The sequence below is a fragment of the Polyodon spathula genome, chromosome 6, assembly GCF_017654505.1.
Source record: "Polyodon spathula isolate WHYD16114869_AA chromosome 6, ASM1765450v1, whole genome shotgun sequence".
NCBI classification, from domain to species: Eukaryota; Metazoa; Chordata; class Actinopteri; order Acipenseriformes; family Polyodontidae; genus Polyodon; species Polyodon spathula.
This window is the reverse complement of record NC_054539.1, coordinates 22,297,479-22,319,090: the sequence shown is the minus strand read 5'-3', so window position 1 is coordinate 22,319,090 and position 21,612 is coordinate 22,297,479. Positions and strand designations below refer to the sequence as shown.

General features: G+C 37.1%; 1 protein-coding gene across 2 annotated transcripts; it reads left to right on the top strand.

Annotated features, from left to right (window-relative positions):
- The first annotated feature begins 11,825 nt into the window (after window positions 1-11,825).
- LOC121317019 (costars family protein ABRACL) lies at window positions 11,826-17,236 on the top strand. 2 transcript variants are annotated; one of them, XM_041252531.1, is made up of 3 exons: window positions 11,826-12,050; window positions 15,318-15,391; window positions 16,399-17,236. In XM_041252531.1, exons 1-3 carry the CDS (start codon window positions 11,977-11,979, stop codon window positions 16,581-16,583), a joined length of 333 nt encoding a protein of 110 aa, XP_041108465.1. In that variant the 5' UTR covers window positions 11,826-11,976; the 3' UTR covers window positions 16,584-17,236. The 2 variants fall into 2 exon arrangements, with proteins under 2 accessions (XP_041108465.1, XP_041108464.1); XM_041252530.1 differs by lacking the exon at window positions 11,826-12,050 and adding an exon at window positions 12,527-12,753.
- Window positions 17,237-21,612: the final 4,376 nt, after the last annotated feature.

The following is a 21,612-nucleotide window of genomic DNA, read 5'->3' as shown; positions in this document are numbered from 1 at the left end:
GTGGTTGAGGTAAGCCACCACTCTTGTGTTGTCTGTACGGACAAGCACATGTCTCACTCGAACCTTCTGCAAAAAATGTTGCAAGGGTAGGTAAACTGCATGCAGCTCCAACACATTTATGAGGAGATACTACCAAGAAGGGTTCCACAACCCTGCGCCACCTGCCATTCCACACAGTGCCCCCGCCCAGGCTGGACACGTCCTTGGTGACAATCTTCCTTCTGGTGACACTGCCCAGCACTACGCCTAGATGGGCAGGCTGTTTCCACCAAAAGTTTGCCTTTAGATAGTGGTGAGACACTGTCAATATACGCTCATGGTTCAATAGCTAAAGCTGCCTGTGTGCAGCTGCCAGCGCAGCCAGGTTTTTATTTATAGCCTGCCCATTCAGTATTGACAGACAGAGCAGGTTCTTATTAACCAGGCACAGCTCATCCAGTTCTTCTGGCGAGAGCCTGTGGCTGTCAGAGAGGGATCTCAGAAAATACGACTGGTAGGTGCTAAATTAGTCGCCTGCACCAGCACGGCAACTGAAGCATCTACCGGCAGAAATTGGGCCAGGCCCAGTTTCTCCACATTGTGCACCCTGTATAGGGTGTCCATAGACTGGGAAACAGCAGAAGCTGAAAGAGCAGAAGAAAATCTGGGAGCATTGGTGGGGGGATGGGGACGCAAGAGAGGTGGTAGGCTTGTCAACAAAGATGGACTGCCTTGTCTCACCTGCTGTAGGCCAGGGCACTTGCAAGACTGCAGTGGCCCTCTTATTCAGTGGTAGAAGCTGTGCCAACAGGGAGAGCTTAAATGCAGGGGATGTGGTGTCTGACTGAACTCTCTGAGCGCCATTCCTTGGTGGGAAACTGCTGCCCAGAGCTTCTTCATCTACTCCGAGTCCAACGATCACTTGGAGCTGCGACTCTTCTTCTTCTTCCTCAGAGGAGGAGAAGGAGAGGCAGAGGAGGATGAGGAAGACCACGAAGCAGGCTACTTTCCCGGGTGCGTCGTCCATTCTCCCTTGGCACAGAGCCATGGGGTGAGAACGGAGCAACCTCTCTAACAGATGGTGATGGGGAAGAGTGCTGTGCAGGAGTGAGGGATGCAGAGCACTCTGTAAAGCTATGGGAGAGATGTTTCTCCAGTGTGCGCTTGGAGAAATGTGCACAAAACTCGCAGAAGCGGCAGTTCACCAGTACCTCCTTTGCGTACTCTGGCCCCAGGCAGGAAGAGCATCTGCTGTGCTTGTCCTCAACAAGCAGACTGGCCTTGTATGTCTTGTAGGGATAAAACCCAGGCATTATGCAAGTAGCAATGCAGTATACAGTAACATTGTACAGGTGCTGCCTCAGTCTGCTTAAAGACAGCAATGGGGCTGTTCAAGACCTGAACAAGACCTGCTTGGTACCGGACTGGGGATGTAAGCCCTGGTCGGTAGCGAGTTGGACCCATGACGGTACCAGGATGGTTTGGTCACTTTAGCACTGGGTCAGTATGGTACGGGAACGGAACGGGTCGATGACCTCGGTCCACCAGTTCACAGTTACCACGGGTAGCATTGTACAGGGATGACCACCAGTGCAAGCGACTGGCAAAGCCACTCACTTAGTACTCACATGAGATAGGTAAGCCTGGTTGTTAGAATGAACTAACAGCTCTGTTGGAACCGATATCGGTTCGGTGCTGTACCGGTGTGCTAACCTCGGTCCCGGTTTGGTACAATATGGTACAGTACCGGGTTGGGAACAGCACGAGTCGGTGACCTAGGTACCGATATGGTACGGTATGGGTCCACCGGTTTGCAGTTACTGCGTGTAGCACTGTACAGGGATGCCCACCTGTGCATGCTACTGGCAAAACCACTCAGTCAGTACTCACACGAGAATGAACTAACAGCCCTCGTAATGGAGATCAAGATGCTATGGGCAACCACAACCACAACCGATTGCAAGCAGCCACAACCGAAGCAGCTTCGTGGTCCTGCGCAGCGCTGCTAAACCCAGCAAAAAATGTGCTGAAATAGATCACTGTAGACATCTATTTCTTATAACTTATTTTCCTCATCCACAAAAGCAAAACTTTTGCTACAAAAGATTTTTCTTAAAATTCTTTGTTTTTAAGAAATTTCTAGAAATTATACATTTCCATTGGGGTATGTAAACTTTCGATTACAACTGTATATATTAGGTTTACTCACGCTTTGTCAATTGTAAAAGGTATAATTTTCGTTTTTAAGTTATAATATATGGATTTAATCAGAAACGGTCAATTATGCTGAATACTAGTTATTAATTATGACAAAGTTTCACACACTGCTATGAACTGAACGACTGACCGAATATGACAGTAGAGTTTAATTGAAGGCGGTGTGCTAAATACATTTCAAAATAAATTAGGAAAAAACCTGAAGCCAGCGTGAGCTTGATAATCACCTTTCTCGATTTACTGAATGAACATACAACAGTTGAAATATGGACAAGAACACCATATGTTGATTGTTATCCAAATAAAAAATGTGATACTTCTATATAGGTGCTCAAACTTTTGTCCACTAACTGTAGGTCCCCTATAGTCCACAAATATATATATATATATATAATATATATATATATATATATATATATATATTAAAACAAACAAATATACCTGTACATTGTTGTGCAGTCAAATCAGGGTTGCCAACATTGTAATTTTATAATTGCCAGTTTTCATCAGCTGCCAGATCCTGTCTAAGATCCATAAAAGTCAGTCACTTGTTACTGCATAAATGCCAGCTAGGCTAGCCAGCATATTTCCAATAACAAAAAAGCATTGCAAGCTGGACGATGCCTCCCGAGCTTGTGTGCTTTGGCTCCTTGAACGCGCATATAGCACAGTTAATTGTTAATTTGCATTCTTGAGATACTTTTCACAGCTATCACATAAGGTGTAGGTATATCAAGCTGATTGTGAAAGCTGCAAGCAATAAAAATATACCATATTTATTTTGATTCATAATCCCCAAATTTTTTTTTTATTTATTTGTGTTTTAGTGTTAAAATGTGACTTTTTTACTGACTGACCTTAAATATATGGACAGTGGCAACCTTAAGTCAAATGCAGTTTAAGGTGTCTTTTCAAAACAAAAGCCATGATGGCCAAAACAGACAGACATTAAACAGACACGGTGAACAAACACAAAACAAGTAACATGCTGGTTTTCTATAGTATTTCATTTCACTCATGAATCATGTCTCTCGTTCCGACTGAACCAAAACAAAGCATGTGAGCTGCTTTGTCAAGGAAGACAATTAACCCTTCCCTGATGACTTTAAACACCCTTGCCCAAATAACGTACACACATATTAAATAATAACATATAACAAACCCAAAATACACACTGGGTGGCGTGTACCCTGCCACACTGACCCAATGCCTTTGCAACTGGTTTTGCTTTAATGCTGCATAAAAGGAAAGCTTCAGGATAAAGAGTAGCATAATCACTGAATACAGTAATAAATCTGTTCTCTTAGCTACATCTTTCTAACGTCCCTAATATATAGATGGCTATCCTGGAAAATTGCACCTCAATAATGGGAGGTAGTAAAGACATGACAACTCTGACAATGCTTAACTACACCAGAATACAAGCCTGGCCAACAAAACCGATGGCTGGACCTCATTAGTGTTTTCTTTTTTTAATTGGATATCTCTTATTAATAGCAGATCATCTGCAGCAGTGATTACAAAATCTCTCTCTACTTCCAGTTAGAAAGAGGTACAAGACAGGGAGGCCCTTTATCACCTTTATTATTTGTCGTGGCTCTTGAACCCTTAGCAGAAGCTATCAGGTTACACCCTGAAATTACAGGTCTAACACTTGGAGGTTAATATCATAAACTTGCAATGTATGCAAATGATATGCTTTTCCTAAATGACCCCCACCAGTCAATAACGCCCTGAGACGCTTGGTGTTAGATCTCCCTCCCAACCTGTGAGGGCGCTGTGTAAAGGGAACAGAGTACCCTGGACTAAAAGACATGACAATTTATTCCCGTGGTAACTGTACTATTTGTCACAAAGTGTTAAAAGGTTTAGATAACAAGAATAATGTTTATTAGTTGCAGTTGGCAGGTGTAAAATGCCAAACGAAAGTTTAAAATGTTTTATTTAATTTGTATTCATTATTTGTAGTATAAAACATGGCACTGCTGTGTGTAATGGCGGCCGTGTGTAAAAGACTACAATTACCATAACCTTTGAAACAGGCTGCTAACAATGACTGAATTTTCATTTCTTCATTTTACTTAACCTTTATTTCACCCGATAGGAAGATTGAGGTAAAATTCTCATTTACAACGACGTTCTGGTCAAGAGGCAAACATCACAGCAGCACAAACCAAACAAATACAACACAGAAAAACAAAAACAAATAAACAACACATTAATAAGTACAAACACATGCATCGCACAATAGTGAATTCAGATCCCGATTAAAAACATCCTCCGAAACAAAACTCTGTAGTTTTCATTTGATTTGAAATTCATTCCAGTCATAAGCAGCCGCAAACTGAAATGAATTACACCCAAAAACAATGGACACTCTGGGAAAAACCAATCTATTAAATTAATCTGATCTTAAATTGTAAACTGAAGCAGATAACTGTAATAGGTTGCATATATATAGTGGGGTTTTCCCAATCAGGGTTCTATAAACTAACCTAAGCCAATGATCCAATCACCTAGTGTGCAAAGAAGGCCATTCAACCATAATATAAAGATCGCAGTGATGAGTAAGATAAGAAGCACCAGTTATAAATCTTATAGCAGAATGGTTTAAAGCATCAATCTTCCCCAAAGCAGCTTTCAAGGCTATTTTGTAGAGAACATCACTATAATCCGGTATTGAAAGAACAGACAACTGAACTGGAGTGTACCTAGCAGAATATGTAAAACATGATTTATTGCGAAAGAGAAAAACAATTGCTACTTGCTCTAATTCAATCTTACTAGAAGTAAAAATGTTTCAAACACTATTAAGAGAACCTGTTGTATTTTTTTCTGTTAAAATGCATAAGTTTAGTTTTATCAATATTTAGCAAAAAAAGCAAGTCATAGAAGGCTTGTTGAATTTTATCAAAGCTAAGTTACAAATCAGACATTACTAATTGCAGCGTAGGACCAACTGAATACAAAATAGTGTAATCTGCATAAAGATAAATATGAGCATTGCCTGAGCAATATTATTAATATAAATTGAAAAACAAATGGTAGGGCCCAATATAGAACTTTGAGGAATACCTTTAGTAACTGCAAAATTATAAAACAAATCTATCACAATTTCCACATGAGCTCTATTTTGAAAATAATTACGAAACACATAAAAGGGAAGAGATGTCTCTGTGCACTGTGTGGCAGTAGGGATACTGTGTGGTCACGGAGACAATAAACTGCGGAAACTTCGTTTTACAGCAACCAGTTCATCTGTTTGAAAAACGACAACAGGAGCAAAGCAGCAAAACCGTCTGTACAAGAGGCTAGCTATAACGGCAAGTAGGTTTACCAGTTTACAGTGCGTGTTTTAAACAGTGTGTTACAGACCTGGAACATTCTACTGAAGTTACACTATCTTGTGTATGTGTGTACTTTTCGGTGGTGCAAGAAAATACAGTGTGTTTAAAGGGACGGTGAGGGACAGGACTACAACAAGTGGTGTGGTGCTAGGGACAGTCCACAAAATACGAACCGTTTAAGAAATGAAGATAAATTCTTTGTTATTTGCTCTGGAGTGTGTGTGCACATATAAAAACACAAGAGACCACTTAGTTTCAACAAAATGTTTTATTTTCAATTAACTTTGTGCAAGTGTGGATATTGTTGAAAAGGAGAACCTCCATGACACCGGGAGGTGCCAGAGCTTCACAATTGCTAGTGCAGAAACAGTACTTTCATGGAGTGGCTGCTGAAGAATTAACCTGGATCCTGTGGAATACAAATACGACAATATAAATAACAAAGACATTGAGAATACCCTGTACCTGTGAATCAATAGTTTCTTCCAAACATGTAACCTACCCGAGTGGTCATGTGACGTCTTCAAGAGAATAGACGTTTTTACAGAATTAGGCACAGCTTAGCTGGCTGATTCTTTGGGCAGAATATATATATATATATATATATATATATATATATATATATATATATATACACACACACACACACATATATATATATATATATATATATATATATATATATATATATATATATATATATATATAACAAAGTATAGATAGGGCCCAGATGATTGGGCTAGATTTGTCTTCTGTTTTATTGAAAAACATTGGTTTGCCACTTCTGTTTCCGGCACAGTTTTTACATGCACCTTCAGCCAGCTTTCCCCAAATACAGCAACACACACACACACACACACACACACACACACACACACACACACACACACACACACACACACATATACCAGCTAAGCATCTTGGCTGTGTAGCTGTTATGTGTTATGATCTCATGTGATTGTGAAGTATTCTACAAATAAAGTAAACCCTGAATTGATAATTCACCAAAGGGATTGATTTAAAATTGACACTTTATTTTTGTTTTGAGAGTTATAAAATAACATACAATGTGTAATAAAAATTACAAATAATCAAAGTTTTGCTTTTTGCTTGAGATTTTGTGAACTTGCCCACAGTTTAAAATGCAACAGTTCAGCTGAATACATTCACAGGTCAAAGGTATTTTAATTATGTCTAGAGTTTGCTGCTGAGGAGTGACAAAACATGTCAGTGCAAGCTGCAACTGACAACTGCTGACTAAGGCAGATGACAATTAAAGAAGAATTATTAAAATCTGGAAGGTAAGAGTTAGATTGCAACCTACGCCCTAGTATTTTAGATTGGGTTTTCATGAGAGTACATTGTCCTCAATATATTTTGTTAAATGATGCTTCTGTTATTGAAAGAGGAAGTTATAGCTTTAGTTATACAATGTTTTCCCTTATAACTAAATAAATACCCTCAATTATATGTGCTCCTCATTGTAGCTTTCTAGCTTCTGAAAATGAATTGCTGACTATGCAAATAACTATGTATCAACATAATACTTTGTCTCAGTATAGAACTTCATGGAATTTACAGCACAGGTATGATCTAATTGTTTTCTGAATGCTTTTTCTGTGACACCTTCACCTGGTAAGTAATTTCATACATTTGTAACTGTGTAAAAAAACTAAAAAGTGCTTTCTACCTTGTGTTCGGAATTTACTTTTACTCAGATGCCATGTGTGCCCTCTTGTCCTACTTGTGCCCCGTTGTCCTACAATCTGTGCTAAATTTGAAATAGTGACTATTGGTTAACCTCATCTGAACCATTTAGGAAGTTTTAAACGCCAGTCGAATCATAGTTTTTTTTACACCGAAGAGTTTATTTTAACTTGTTGTCATAGTTCTAACAGAACTATGACAACATAAATAATCTAGTTGCCCTAGCCTTTCCCATCTGATTTCACAGTTTTCTTGCTCTGTTTTAGTCCCATTAATTTTGTGCGTGTACATTTGTATGTCCAATATGCAACATTTGTTCATATTAAAATATATTTTCAATAATTTAGTATGTGTAACTTGAATGGACTTATTCAGACAGAACTGAACTTGGTGCTGGCACAAATAGGAAAAGGAAGTGTAATGGTTTGATCCCAGGCTACTACTTCAATTCTTTTTCCAACATTGCCCTGCCTGTTTATGTTAGTGGTAGTTTCATTCCTCACATGTCTCCACAGTGAGAGGATCGTACCAATGGAGACTCCTTAAAGGAAGCAAGGGAGACAGTGCATGGAAATTATGGCCTGTGATTGATTAAAACCTCATTGTAGGAGCAAACATAGATTTAACTATGGCCCTAACATCCCTACATCACAGGACAATAGTCTTCCTCTGACATGTGATTGGTTCACATCACTGTCAGTCCCGTCTCTTTTCAAAGGAATGAGCCGCCCATCCCCTGCACTTGTCACAACAAGAGAAAATGGCTGGAAGTGACAGAACTGCTGAACAGAGATTCTGTGACTTAACAGAGAATGAATTACAAAACATACTACAAAAAAAAAGGATTCTCCAAACACTAAAATGGTGATTAAAACATCACTGTCACTGTTTTCTGACTTTCTGAAATTCAAACAAATTCAACTCGATGGTGTAAACAAATATGATGGCCAGGATCTAAACGCACTACTAAGAGAGTATTATGCAGCAGTCAGGAAGCCAGATGGAGAGGTGTATGCCAAAAAGACTTATGCAGTATGAACTTCAAAAAACATTTTCTGTTATTTATTTGTTGTTTATTTATTTACTTATGCTGTATCAACTACATTTAAACTATATATATATATATATATATATATATATATATATATATATATATATATATATATATATATATATATATATATATATATATATCATATTTACTATCCAACCTAACCTTATTTTTTTGACTGATACTATATTAAATATGTACTGCACACTCTACTCCGCTCAGCCTGGTGCTTTATATTATAACATATATATATTATAATATATATATATATATATATATATATATATATGTGTAGCATTATAATAGAATAATGTTCAGTAACACAAAAACATAAATACTGTCTAAAATGCAAGAAAAATATGAGATTTTAACCTAAACCCTAGTTTCAACATTCCTATATCAACAGCAGTTCTGGAGGCAAGTCTCCATTATAAACTCATGTCTATTATTAACCACAGTGCTAGCAGTAGCAGATCATGTGATCAAAGCACAGGTTTTGTTTTCATCAGAGGAGGCAAGCCTCTGTTACAAACTTCTATCTGCTATAACCACACACAGTAGTATTAGTAATGGCAGATTACGTAATCCGATCGCTGGTTTTAATTGGAGGAACAACATAAACCCTCCCGCCCCCTGTTGAATTGCTGCTTTACTAGTATGCATGATTATGATTGATGTTAAAGAGATTTTGACCAGAAGAAATCCATTATAACAGTAGGCCAATTTAAAAAAACATATGGTGTGGTAGACAAAAAATAAACTGTGTCTCTGCTCGATTGCGTGGAAAATCCTTTGAGTGTTTAGTCACCATTATCTAAAGTTAATTGAAGCTAGTGTTGTTGACATGCGTGAATTGCGGCAGTTGTAGTTTTCCTCTGCATTTCTGCTGATTGGAAATACCTTTCAGTGTGTACCAGATAAACTACTATTCCCAGAAGACACTGCGCATCCGTATACCCTTTGCATTGGGTACATTCCAAAACTCAATGTTGAGTAGCAAAACTTCCAAAAATCTGTCCTAATTTAAATGACGAGGGCTAGTGATATGTTACGTCAACAAACTCACCGCCTCTAAGAGCTGGTGAGTTACTCAACAAAACAGATGGTGGCACCCACAGTTAGCTATCAAACTGTGATACAAATCAGATCAGCTCAATATGGTAAATAAATAAAAAACAAACAATTCTGCCGCACTCCCAGCACCCCTAATTCCAGCGCCCTTGCTTGAAGGTTGGTGCTTAACAAGCCAGAAGCTGTTTATCTTATCTCTTGAACACAAGCTGCAGTGGGAGCCCTTGGATCTGGAGCTGAAACTCACGGACAACCACTGCAGCTGGAACCAAGAGGCCCAACCCTACCTCACCACCCCATCACGCACGTCTGAACCCGCACTTTTCAGGTTGTTTTGCGTACCTGTTGGTATGGATACTTTATTTTATAGCATTGTTAAATAACAAATATTAAAAGGCCTTGCGGGTTAAAAACCGTAATTTGAGACCTTTGTTTTGTTTGAACTGCACCTGCAACACATCACCCTCCACATCCAGACACATCCCCTATTATTATACATGACTTTATAATCTACACAAACCATCTTACATTAAAATATTAAACACATTTACACAATCATCTCCACTCAGCCTTTTGTAACTTTAATACATCTTTCCTGCACTTCCCCGGCACTGAGCTGATCGGGAGGTCCGGACTGACTTGGGGGCGTGCCCAGGGAGGCTGTGTGGGATCTCAAAAAGCATCTGCACCACTGCTTGAGGCTACTGCACGGCCATTGTTACACAGACAGGTGTTGAGCAAAAGCTTGTGTTTGTTTCTTTCAAGAAGGAGAGGGTCCTCTCTGCAGGAACTACTACACGAAACCCTTCCACTCCAAGACGATGCTCGTGAAGGCACTGCCCACCTGAGTCTGTTTGAAAAGGCCATTGGTTTCATTGGTGAGATATGGCTAGGGAGGGAGGTGACACATTGTATAAAACTAAAACCCATACTTTGTCTGACAGCGATTTCAGACACTTCACATAATATTCGGTTCCCAGGTTTCAATGTAGGATCTTGGTACCCTCTTCCTTAGGAACTGGTTTGCATACCACTAGCTGAAACTCTCACTTTTTTTTATATCACTCCTGCTTGTCTGCCTGACCATGGCTTCCCTATCACAGTACCATTACATTACATTGTCACTAGTGCCATTGCACAGGAATTTATTAAGGGCCGCTTTAGCAGTGAATCAGGTCACATGTACCACCCTAAATAACAATGGTTACTTTAATTCATTTGCAAAGTTTTCTCTGAGACAGATGGTAAATATTATGTATTGCACCATGGTTAAGGGCTGAGCAAAGAGAGACGATCAGTCATCTTCATCATTGTTAGAGCTCAAAGATAAGCTTCTGAATCAAATGACTCACAGGAACACTGTGATGAAAGCGAGAGAGGGGGAAAGATTGTTCTGTTCTGTTTATGGGCATGAGAGATGCATTAGTCATAAAGGTCTCTTATTCTGACTTGGAGGGCTGTACTGCTACAAGGACACTACCAACACTGTCTCTTCAGCTGCTTTCTAGATCTTGATAACCAATAACAATTTCTAATATATATATATATATATATATATGATATATAATATATATATATATTATATATATATATATATATATATATATATATATAGCTGTAACTATCGACATTGAGTGTTTACTTACGTTACGCAATAAGTCCCAGTCTATAATGTTATCTATAGTTGTAACACCAATGGAAAAAATGGAAATACTGTGTTTATATATATAATATTATAAAATCTCATAATTGACTGCTTTTAGTGAAATACGAGGCTGGTGGGCAGCAGTAGGTTTACGCATGTGAAGTCTTGTGAAGCACTTCAGTGAGACTTTGTAAAATCGTTCATTTAGGGGCTGTAGCAATCACAGTAAACTAACCAAACCCAAATAATAAGCTTCGTTAAACACTTGAATTAAAACTACAAACAAATTAATCAGTGTGTGTGTGTGTGTGTGTGTGTGTGTCTGTATATATATATAATATATATATATATATATATATATATATATATATATATATATATATACTTGTGTTGGATCATTCAGGGTGGGAATATTTCTTGAAATAGTTTGAAATGCTTGTGTGTATTTTGTAAAAGTAAAAAATAAAGCTTACCTTACGTCTTGTATCCCAAGGTCTACTCTGTGTTGCTATTGGCTAACATGTAGCCTCAAAATGGGTGGGATTATATGTGTAGTCTACCAGAAATCACCCTCTGCAAATTTTACTGCATTTGTAGCGGCTACATGATGCAAGCTTGCGGCTAGCCTCATATATAGACGTAATATTGACGTGTCTGTTGCCAGGCAGGTTATCACGTGGCTCCATACAGTATGTAGTATTTATTTATTTTATAACATTGTAGATTGTTTTAATTGATACGCCATTTTCATCACTTTCAATTGAGGAAAAAATAAGAATAGAAATTAAAGGTAGTCCAAAGGTTACATTGGACCTTCCTCAACAGGGAGTACCGAAAACAAAATTGCCTTTTTAATTGTACAAAAAAAAAACAAAAAAAAAAAAAACATACAAACCAGATGGTTGGCTGCTGCAAAACCGCCCGGATTCTGTGATCTACGGTGATTTAAAAAATCTTCTATGGGCTGTAAAAATGTTTATTTATTTATTTATTTATTTTTTCTACAAATTACATCTCAGGATTCATTAAACAAGTAAGTCCACAATGCTTTTGTTATATTCAGTTGCTTGCCTTATGTGCTGCGTATACTTTATTAGAAAAGCAGGTTTTGTTGTTTAGCCTCCCCACTTATTAAAAGTCAGGAGCCGTTACTGTTTCACACATGGTTGGGTTTATCTTGCAAACTGCGGTGTTGAAATTGTGTACAAAAACGATGAGAATACAATGATGCAATACAAGTGACACAGTCGCCTTGCAGAATTCCACATAGTAAATTAACTGTGAGTGATGAACACCACTGAGTAATATGAACACACATATCTGTAGTTGCTTACTGATATTATAATTACACATGTGGTATGCCCCCTGTTGGAGTTTTTGTGTGTGTGTTTTTCACAGTAACTTGTTCTTGCCCAGTACCACAATTCAGCACTATATTGGTTAGGTGAAGACAGCATGTTTTCAAATAAGCCAAGCAACTTCATTTCTGCCCTGTATTGCGCAAGTGACCACCTGCGCTTCACAGTTTAAATAATCATATTCCAGTCATGGTGTCAGATTGGTAAAAAGGTGAAAATCCGGTGCAAAAAAACAATACTTCGGTACACTGACGTCATGATTTATACTGCTCATTATACGCTATATGGCAGGGCTTTCTCATTTCACACACTTCCTGTTGAGTTAGGAGAGCCAGCAGCATCTGCGCTGAAAGCCAAGAGAAAAAAGGGTGAACTTAGGTAAGCATTGACGACTTAGTTTTTTTAATACTCGTTTGCAAAACATTGTTGATTTGAGAATGAATAACTGAAACACCGCAACTTTTATATGAAAAAACAGAATTAAATATGTCTTGGTCTTTGTAGTCCATCTCATGGCTATATCGCGTGTACAGACTATGCTGTACTTACTGAAAGTACAATTTACGGGTGTATATGTCTCGATTATGTAAGAGATATATACTAATATGACTATTATATTATATATATATATATATATATATATATATATATATATATATATATTATATATTAAAATAAGACTATAACTATATATATCTGCTACCAGTATATTATATATAACGGCCTATGCTACAATTGTTTCCCCCCCGCGCTTTGGGTGTTGCCGGATCGAGGTTACTTCCGCATCAGGATAGTTCAGTACTACTACTAGACAATGTTAATGCAAAGGCTTTATTTTTAATTATAAGAAATCAAATGAGTCGTGCATTGTTTTGAGTAGGTCGTATTATTTAGGGCTATTATACCATATTCAAGTCCCCATATTCTACAAAAATAAGAAACAGAATGGTCTCGTTCCAATAACCTATTTAAACTGACAGGTTCGTAGTGAGGTGTGAGTGAGGGGGTGGGGGGATGTAGGATTTTTCGAGTATAGACGATACGAGGCAGTTTTGCTAAGATGCAAACACATCCATTGCATTGTTGTTATTACTACATTTTAAAGCAAGTGGTGAGCTAGAGTGTCATAGGGAGGTTGGTAGCCTACAACAGAAAACAAGTTTACTGGATATATTATGAGTAGATGGTCTCCTCCTTTATGACAGTGTTAACCGATTCTGCCGGTTTTAGGCAAAATTAGGTTATCTATTGCTCACATCCACAAACCTCCAAAATTCTTCCCATATCTGAACCCCCATCAATGCATTTTTATCATGACCATATAGTTGATACCATGAAATATTTCTATCAAAGACCAAATTCCCCATGTGTTTGTTGGTTTTCATTTTATTCAAAGATCTTAATGCAGCTGTAATGTTTAGAAACCCTTAGCACTGTGGTTAAGGCAAAATCGAACATTTCAATATCAACACCCATAAGTAAACAACTAAGGTGCCACTCAAACTTTTTCTTATTCTATGTCGAAAAACAAATGGAAAATTGGTCTTAGGTTCCTGTATGATATGTAGAAGTTTCAGGCAACACTAGGGCAATGTGTATAGTGGAATTTTAAATTCTCTTTTCTTTACCAGCCTAAAACAAGTGTAATATGGATTGAACCGTTGACCCACATGTTGATTAGAGCAAATGTTTCTTCATCCCTGCTGCTTCATCCAAGTACATCGATTGTGACCCGGGTAGCCAGGACCCGGGTACAAGTGCCAGTGTGAAAGGGGCTTTAGAATACTACTATAATAAGTAATACTTGGGAGTTATTCAAATATAAACATACCTGTTTTTTTCCACTCTTTCTCTATAAGCTGAATCCAACTCCTGATGTACAGGTGTTTTAGTTTGTTGCATCACAGATACAAACTAATTGCCAACTATTACTGCTGCTTTGTGGAATTCAGATCTTTCTTGACAGTCTTTCAGTTTTGTAATTGCTGAACCCCAGATTTTTAAAGGACTTGTGTATAAGCTGTCAAGTTTCACTGCACTCAATATTTACAGTAGGCTCCATCAAATTCTGCAAGTCTTTTCCTGCACTACTGTCACTGAAGAAATACATTTAAATACATAAATGAATGAATACATACAGGTTGCCATGAGATTTTAAACATATGTCAATCTTCATGTTTTAATAGTTTCACAAATCGAATTCTGCGTGTCCAATAAATAATATTGCTACTATTGAAATCTATTAAATAAATAAATAGATAAATATACCGTTTTTAATTGCAAAAAAAAAAAAAAAAAAAAAAAAAATGTAAATAGCAAACTGGGCTAGTAACACTAAAATTGAAAGAAAAAAAATTCTTACATTTTTTTGCCAGGGAAAGTTTGTTTTGAAATGCTTCTAAACAGTAAACTTCATGTTTTTTTTTTTTTTTAAACATCCCAACAGTGAAGTACACGCTTGACCACGTAGTGTTATAAATTACACAACGATTTGTTCTGATCCACTAATACCTTACTCTGGGCGTTTTTTTTTTTTCTTTTAAACTTTTAGTTTTCAGAAACTTCAGTGGCTCTATTTAAATATACCTTGAGTGTCTTTCTAGCAACAGAACGAACATGGGAAAAATAAATAAATAAATAAAAACAATTTGTCCAACAGGCAAAGTGTAACGACAAAACTTGTTGTCCCAGGCGTTGGGCGATATGAATTGCACACCCCTGCTGCATACCGTAAAATTACAATGAAATTAGCTTGGCGGCAATAAATTATAGCGCAGTTGTATTAAGATCTGACGTTGATTAGATCATTTAACTAGATCCATTCCCATTTTAAAGTGTTTGCTATGACATTGTGTTTCTACAGTGAACGAATATGCAAGTGGAAAGTGTAATGCATAATAACGCTTTCAAGATTGTATGCTGATGCACCTCCTGAATTTCAGATTAGCAGAAGAAATGAATGTGGAGCATGAAGTACAGTTATTGGTCGAAGAGATACGGCGACTTGGCAGCCCAAGTAAGTAAATTAATATATAACCTGTATTTATTTATCTGTTTCTAATTTCAAATAGACCAGCCAGTTGGCTTTGTGGTTTAGTACAGGGGTCAGCCTGATTCACTGATGATGATAAATGTGAATACATTGAAACCAGATAGATAGAAATACTTATCTATGGATCATATATATCGTGTTCTTTATCCTCACTTTACCCTGCTGCACATCAACTCTGACTCACAGGGATACCCTTTTCTGAAGTACTTCTAAGTAAAAGGCTAAGGGGCTCGGTTCAGACAGCCGTCTCAAGCAGAGCCAGGTGCTGCCTGCTGTATGTTTACAAACAAAACCAAAAATGAAAACAGTTTTTATTTATGCTTGCGTGTTGAGTGGAATCATTATAGGGAATGTTATCTGTTTATTGCAGTAGTGTTTTTTGTAAAATCATGATTTGAAACCTTTTGTGGTTGGATAAAGGTTTACTGAAACATTTGCCATTTATAACCCAAGTACAGCAAAACCCATCTAATCACTTGGGATTGGAAAACTGTGCTGGATTTTAAAACTATTAAAGTACATTCAGTAGATGTAGTATCCAGATAAATCCTGTAACATACCTGTGGGACATGTGCATGTTTACATAACATATTTTATTAAAAAATAACTTTGTGCCGGACTGCACAGTCACATTTACATTAATTTTAGGTAGGCCGATTCCAGAATAGATTCTGGATTACAGAGGGATCAATAGGGATTTGGTTGGGACACACACATATTGACCATTACAGTTTTACTGTATCATCGAATTGTCTGCGCGACCGAAGTCTTTGTCACACTTACATTTTTATATCCTGAGAACCGATTCTTCAGTTGTGATGAATAGGACATTACCATAACCTATTAATATAATCTGGGAGTATATGAGGGTGCCCTATCTGTCTACATTTACATTACAAATTTACAAATTGTAAAGAGACTTGCTTTGAACATTACTAACATACTTGCCTATGTACTCCTTTTTGGTTTAGATGCAGATGGAAAGACCAGCGTGAAGTTTGGAGTCCTGTTTAGAGATGACAGATGTGCAAACCTCTTTGAAGCAATGGTAGGGACATTAAAGGCTGCCAAACGCAAGAAGATTATCTCTTTCCAGGGAGAGCTGCTCCTGCAAGGTGTCCATGATGATGTGGATGTTGTACTACTTCAAGAATAAGGCATTCCGCACATAATGTGCTGTATGTTGACTTTACAAAAGTCAAAGTTTACATTGAACAAAGATCATGCAATATCATGGAATATCATGCCGTTCACAATAATTGAGCCATCTTGTCACAAAATATTTTATATTTCTTTAAGAACCAAAATATATGGCAAGTTGCATTTTTGTAAAGCAGTATAAATGTTTTCTCCTTAATGTCACCTATTTTATACAGCGAAAATTTGTATAAAGTTGAGAGGAAAGGGCACATAAATTTATACCGTACAAATATATATTTAAGTGATATATATTATCTAAGAGTAGTATTGTAAGAAACTGTAATAAATAGATAATCATATGTTACAATGGCACTGTATGAAATTGCACATCTAGTTAATGGGTTAAGCAAAGCACTGTATAAGACAATAATAAGGCCAAACAAAACCAGCTTATATGTGCAAGCTTGGATAAGGTTGCAGGTATTCTAGTATTGTACTGCTTCTAGTAAATGTATTTTTTTGTGGATCTAACCTCATTACAATGACACTGAAATATTTTTTAATCCTCATGTAAGCTGGTTTAATCAGCAATAATAAATACTATATACATTGAAGCTTGGAAAAAAAAAAAAAAAACATTTTCAACATAATAAACATTTGTGAAATTAATTTGTTCTATTCTACATTATTTAAACCAGATACACAAAGAAAAAATTGAACCAAGAATTGCGATATGAACACTATGGGCCATACTCACTAAACATTTACCGCCATGTTTTGTTTTACACCAAAAACTGTTAATCTTACAAAACTAGTAAGAAAGGTGGTGTATGTTAGATAATGCTTTAAATTAACCAAGTGCTGTAGGTAACAGTGCTCAAATAAGTGTACTCTATTTTCTTCTATTGCAATACTGTAACAACTCCAAGATTTATAAACTATATTACTGTTGCTATGGAAACTTGCTTATTGCTGGTGGTTTGAGAAAAGAGACAGTGGCCGGGTTTCCAAGCAGCGTAGAAAGTCTATACTCTCCATCATCATGTTTTATGTGATGAAGAACGCACATTCCACACGCTAGGAAGTGAGCATCGAAAACACTACGATTTTAAAGTGTGGGTAAATCCGCTTCTCGCACTAAAAATCTGTACATCTGATCAAAAACATGGAAACATGTTTGGAAGCTGTGCTTTCTTCAACAGTGAAAATCCTGTTTGTGGCATAATCTTTCTATTATAGTAAAGGCCATACCAAGCAATCCTTTATCTAAGATCTGCTGGACATAGCCATAGCAAGGTTCTTTGTCCCAACAGGGAAAAAGAGCCCACCATTCAGTATTTGTTTTTTTTTTTTTACACATTTATTCAACGTTTCAAATTATTGCCATTTCACTCCTAAAATGATAGCGCTTTACAATTTGGTTGTTTTATGAGAAAGTTATAAAAAAAAGCTACTACAAATAAAAATGCAGCCTTTTTTCATCCTTTTACACTTTTGTTCTTTTCGTGTTTGGTGATCAGATAAGCTTAGTCTTTTTTCTATAAGATGCAACACACTGTACACTAGCATTAAGTAGCATCTACCAAGGACAAAAAAGACATGTTTGTTCCCACAAAATGTATTAAAACATTGGTTCTACAAATTTGTTCAAATAGGCTTATACTGGACTTAACATTAGTTTGCTGCAACTGCAAGACATAAGTTCCAGAAAGTCCCGGGTGGATTAGCATCTACTGGATCCCTAATAACAGCAACATATACTGAACATCAAATGAAATGTATCACCTATATTTGAGCATCAAAAGAAACTTATAGTTGGATAAAATTCACTAGATGTGTTTGAAAAATGACAAACTGTTTTAGAGCAGGTGCAGTAACTTTTTATTGTGCTGATTAACAATTGACATCACGAAGATGCTGCAAAATGTTCTGTCGATCTTGGGCAGGTGTTGTGACTCTTGGTCTCCCAGTTTGTGTCCTGTTATTAACAGAGTGTGTCTATTTATACTGTCTCGCCAGGTTTGAAATTACTGGCTGTGAGCACCCAAGATGGCAAACCACAGTTTGCTGCCCTAGTCCAGCCTCCAACGTGCCGATTACACGAAGGTGCTGCTCTCTTGACAGACTTTTTTTTTTTTTTTTTGGTTTTGTTTTTTTTAATACATTTTTAAAGAAAAATTTGGTTTAGCACCCCCTAAACAAAATCCACGAACAGGGTGCCCAAAAATAAGGAGGGTGGGAACAAAATGCAGCCAGAACTGCAGCAGTTCTTCAAACAGCAGGAAGAATGGCTGAACGTCAAAAGGTAAACGATAGCGTCTCTGTCCTGGATCCGGTGGTGTAACAGACGGCCCGAGTAGAGTATTACCACATCGAGTACCGTGGGAATTTATCCGGTGGACTCTGTGCTCGCGGTGCTTGCGCAGATGTTGTGGTGCCCTTCCTGAGCTTGGGGCACCTCTTTTTCTGGTGCCCCAGCTCCCTGCAGTGGTAGCACCGCACCTCCTCTGAGGAATAAAAATGACATAATTGATCCCCTGAAAGGGGACCACAAAATTACCCTCAACTGTTTCCTTCCCTGCCAGGTGGATGATAACCTGGCGTTGAAAGGACAACACCTGGCGGAGGAGCTGGTTTTTGCACTCAGGGGGATGGGGTGGATAGTTGTTTTTAGCTCCCCTAGGGCTTGAAGATGGGGCTTCAGGAGGTCATCCTTCAAGAAAGGTGGGACGTTTGAAAGGTGGGACGTTTGAAAGAATGTCCGTGCTGCCCAACCCCTCCAGGGGTTCTGTGGGGATGTACATCCCTCTCCGACTGCGAGACCGATTTTACAAAGAAGACGGCTTTGCCATACATCTTTGAGGCCACCACAAAGTTCTAGCTACAGCATTTTGTACAAGTTGTAGGCGAGAAATAATGTTGTGGTTAGTCCCAATAAAAAGACCAATAGTCAATCATAGAGGATATAAAAACATGCATTAATCTGTGTGATGTGTGACCTCCTAGTAGTAGTTGTAGTAGGGTGGGTGAACAATGCATGATTGGGTTCATCCCCTATGAGAATCGCAAAACACACGTACACACACACACACACACATACATGGTGGACACTTAAACAACTAAGCTATTTCAGCTGTTATTTGTAATTAATTTTTTACAAAGTTCAAGAATATTTTTTTCACTTGGAAGTTGTGGGGTAGGCTGTCTAGATAAATGAAAAAAACAAACAAACAATTTTAATTCATTTTAATTCCAGGCTATAAGGCAACAAAAGGTGAAAGAGGGTGTATAGGTCTATAGACACTGTATGTGTGTGTGTGTGTGTGGTGTGTGTGTGTGTGTGTGTGTGTGTATATATATATATATATATATATATATATATATATATATATATGTGTGTGGAATTAATTCGTGCTTCCTAGACTCCATTTTGGGTATGTACAAGTACCCTAATAGTTAGTCAAAACATCTTATTAACTACTGGTACATGATATCTGGTACATAGTTTTTTGCTAAACCAGAAAGTGGTACACTCTACTTCTTGGAGTCTATGGACAGTCCTGTTTATACCTTCAGAAATAACAATCCTTTCTGGGTCATCATCGTGATGTGCAAATAAAGCAGATACTTTCCTCCATGCAAAATGTCTTATTATTACTGGCAGATTTACTACTCTTCCAGCTGTTGCTGTCTGCAGCTGTATTAGCTATTAGGATAGACCTCGTGGCTTCAATGGTAACATCATAACATTGTAAACCAAATAAAACATAAATAAAATAAAATAAAATAAAATAAAAAAAAAAAACAACAATTTTGTGATTGGTGGAAGTATACACACAGCAACCATCATGTCATCTATGACAGCATGAGTTTAATCCAGTTTAATCCAGTTTTTATCCGAGGTGTAATTACACATACATTTATTTTTTAAGATTGGCTCTTTATTTGAGGAATAACGATTGAACAAGAACGTTTTTGAAAACTCAACTTTCGGCGTTGTACAGCTATGGCCAAAACTTTTGAATCACCTTATTGAGTGAATTAACTTTGATTAATAAAACTCGAATGAAACCTCTGCTGAATAATGTTAACATATTCAGTTACATAGCGCTTTGTTGTTTTTCATATGCTTAACGAAAAAACCTGAAAAATGTGCCATTTCGAAATCTAACACAAAATACTGTACTACTATTATGGCTTCAGTAATTTTGTAATTTCTTTGATTACGTGATGTTAAATAAAAGATCAACATTATGTTCGTATAGTTTATTATTATTATTATTATTATTATTATTATTATTATTATTATTATTATTATTATTATTGCTCAAGTCTAAAATTCTAGGTCATGATAAAATGGCTGTACAAACTAAAAGATTTGTTCTCATTAAAATCTAAAATAATCCTATGTGTACAGCATTGTATATAAACCTCATAACAAATGCATTGTATCTGCCAATGCATGAGCTTTGGATGTTACATCGAGATTACTGAAGCAGATAAACTGTAATCCTAGCCTTAGAAAAAGTAGTACATTACATCGTTACACCGCCAGTTATGGTTGATAAGACGATGTTTTCCCAAGACTTCTGTGATTATTGTATTGGGATAATTTCAAAGAAATATAAGGCTACAGTTCAGCATAAATAAGAGCGAATGTGGCCATTATTTTAGCATAGCAGCTGATAGAAAGTGACCTCAATTCAATCCCTGTTTGGTTCTCTAAACTCTCTGACCATCATATTTATCTAAAAACCCTAATTAATAAATTATGCCACAAATTCCACTTTCTCATCTTTTCTCAGTGCAACACAAATTGCGTTTATTTGTGCACCGCTTGTTCCCTTTTAAAGAAAGTTATACTAATTTTGCTGACTGTCGAATTAATTGATCTTCAAAAAAGTAACCTACAGTCTAAGTTGTCTACGTAGTACGTGCACAAAATATTGTGTTAAACTGCTTTAATTGATCTATTAACTGTTAACAATCTTTATCAATGCTAATAAAGTTACTGTCACTATATTAATTCTTGTTTAGTGGGTCCA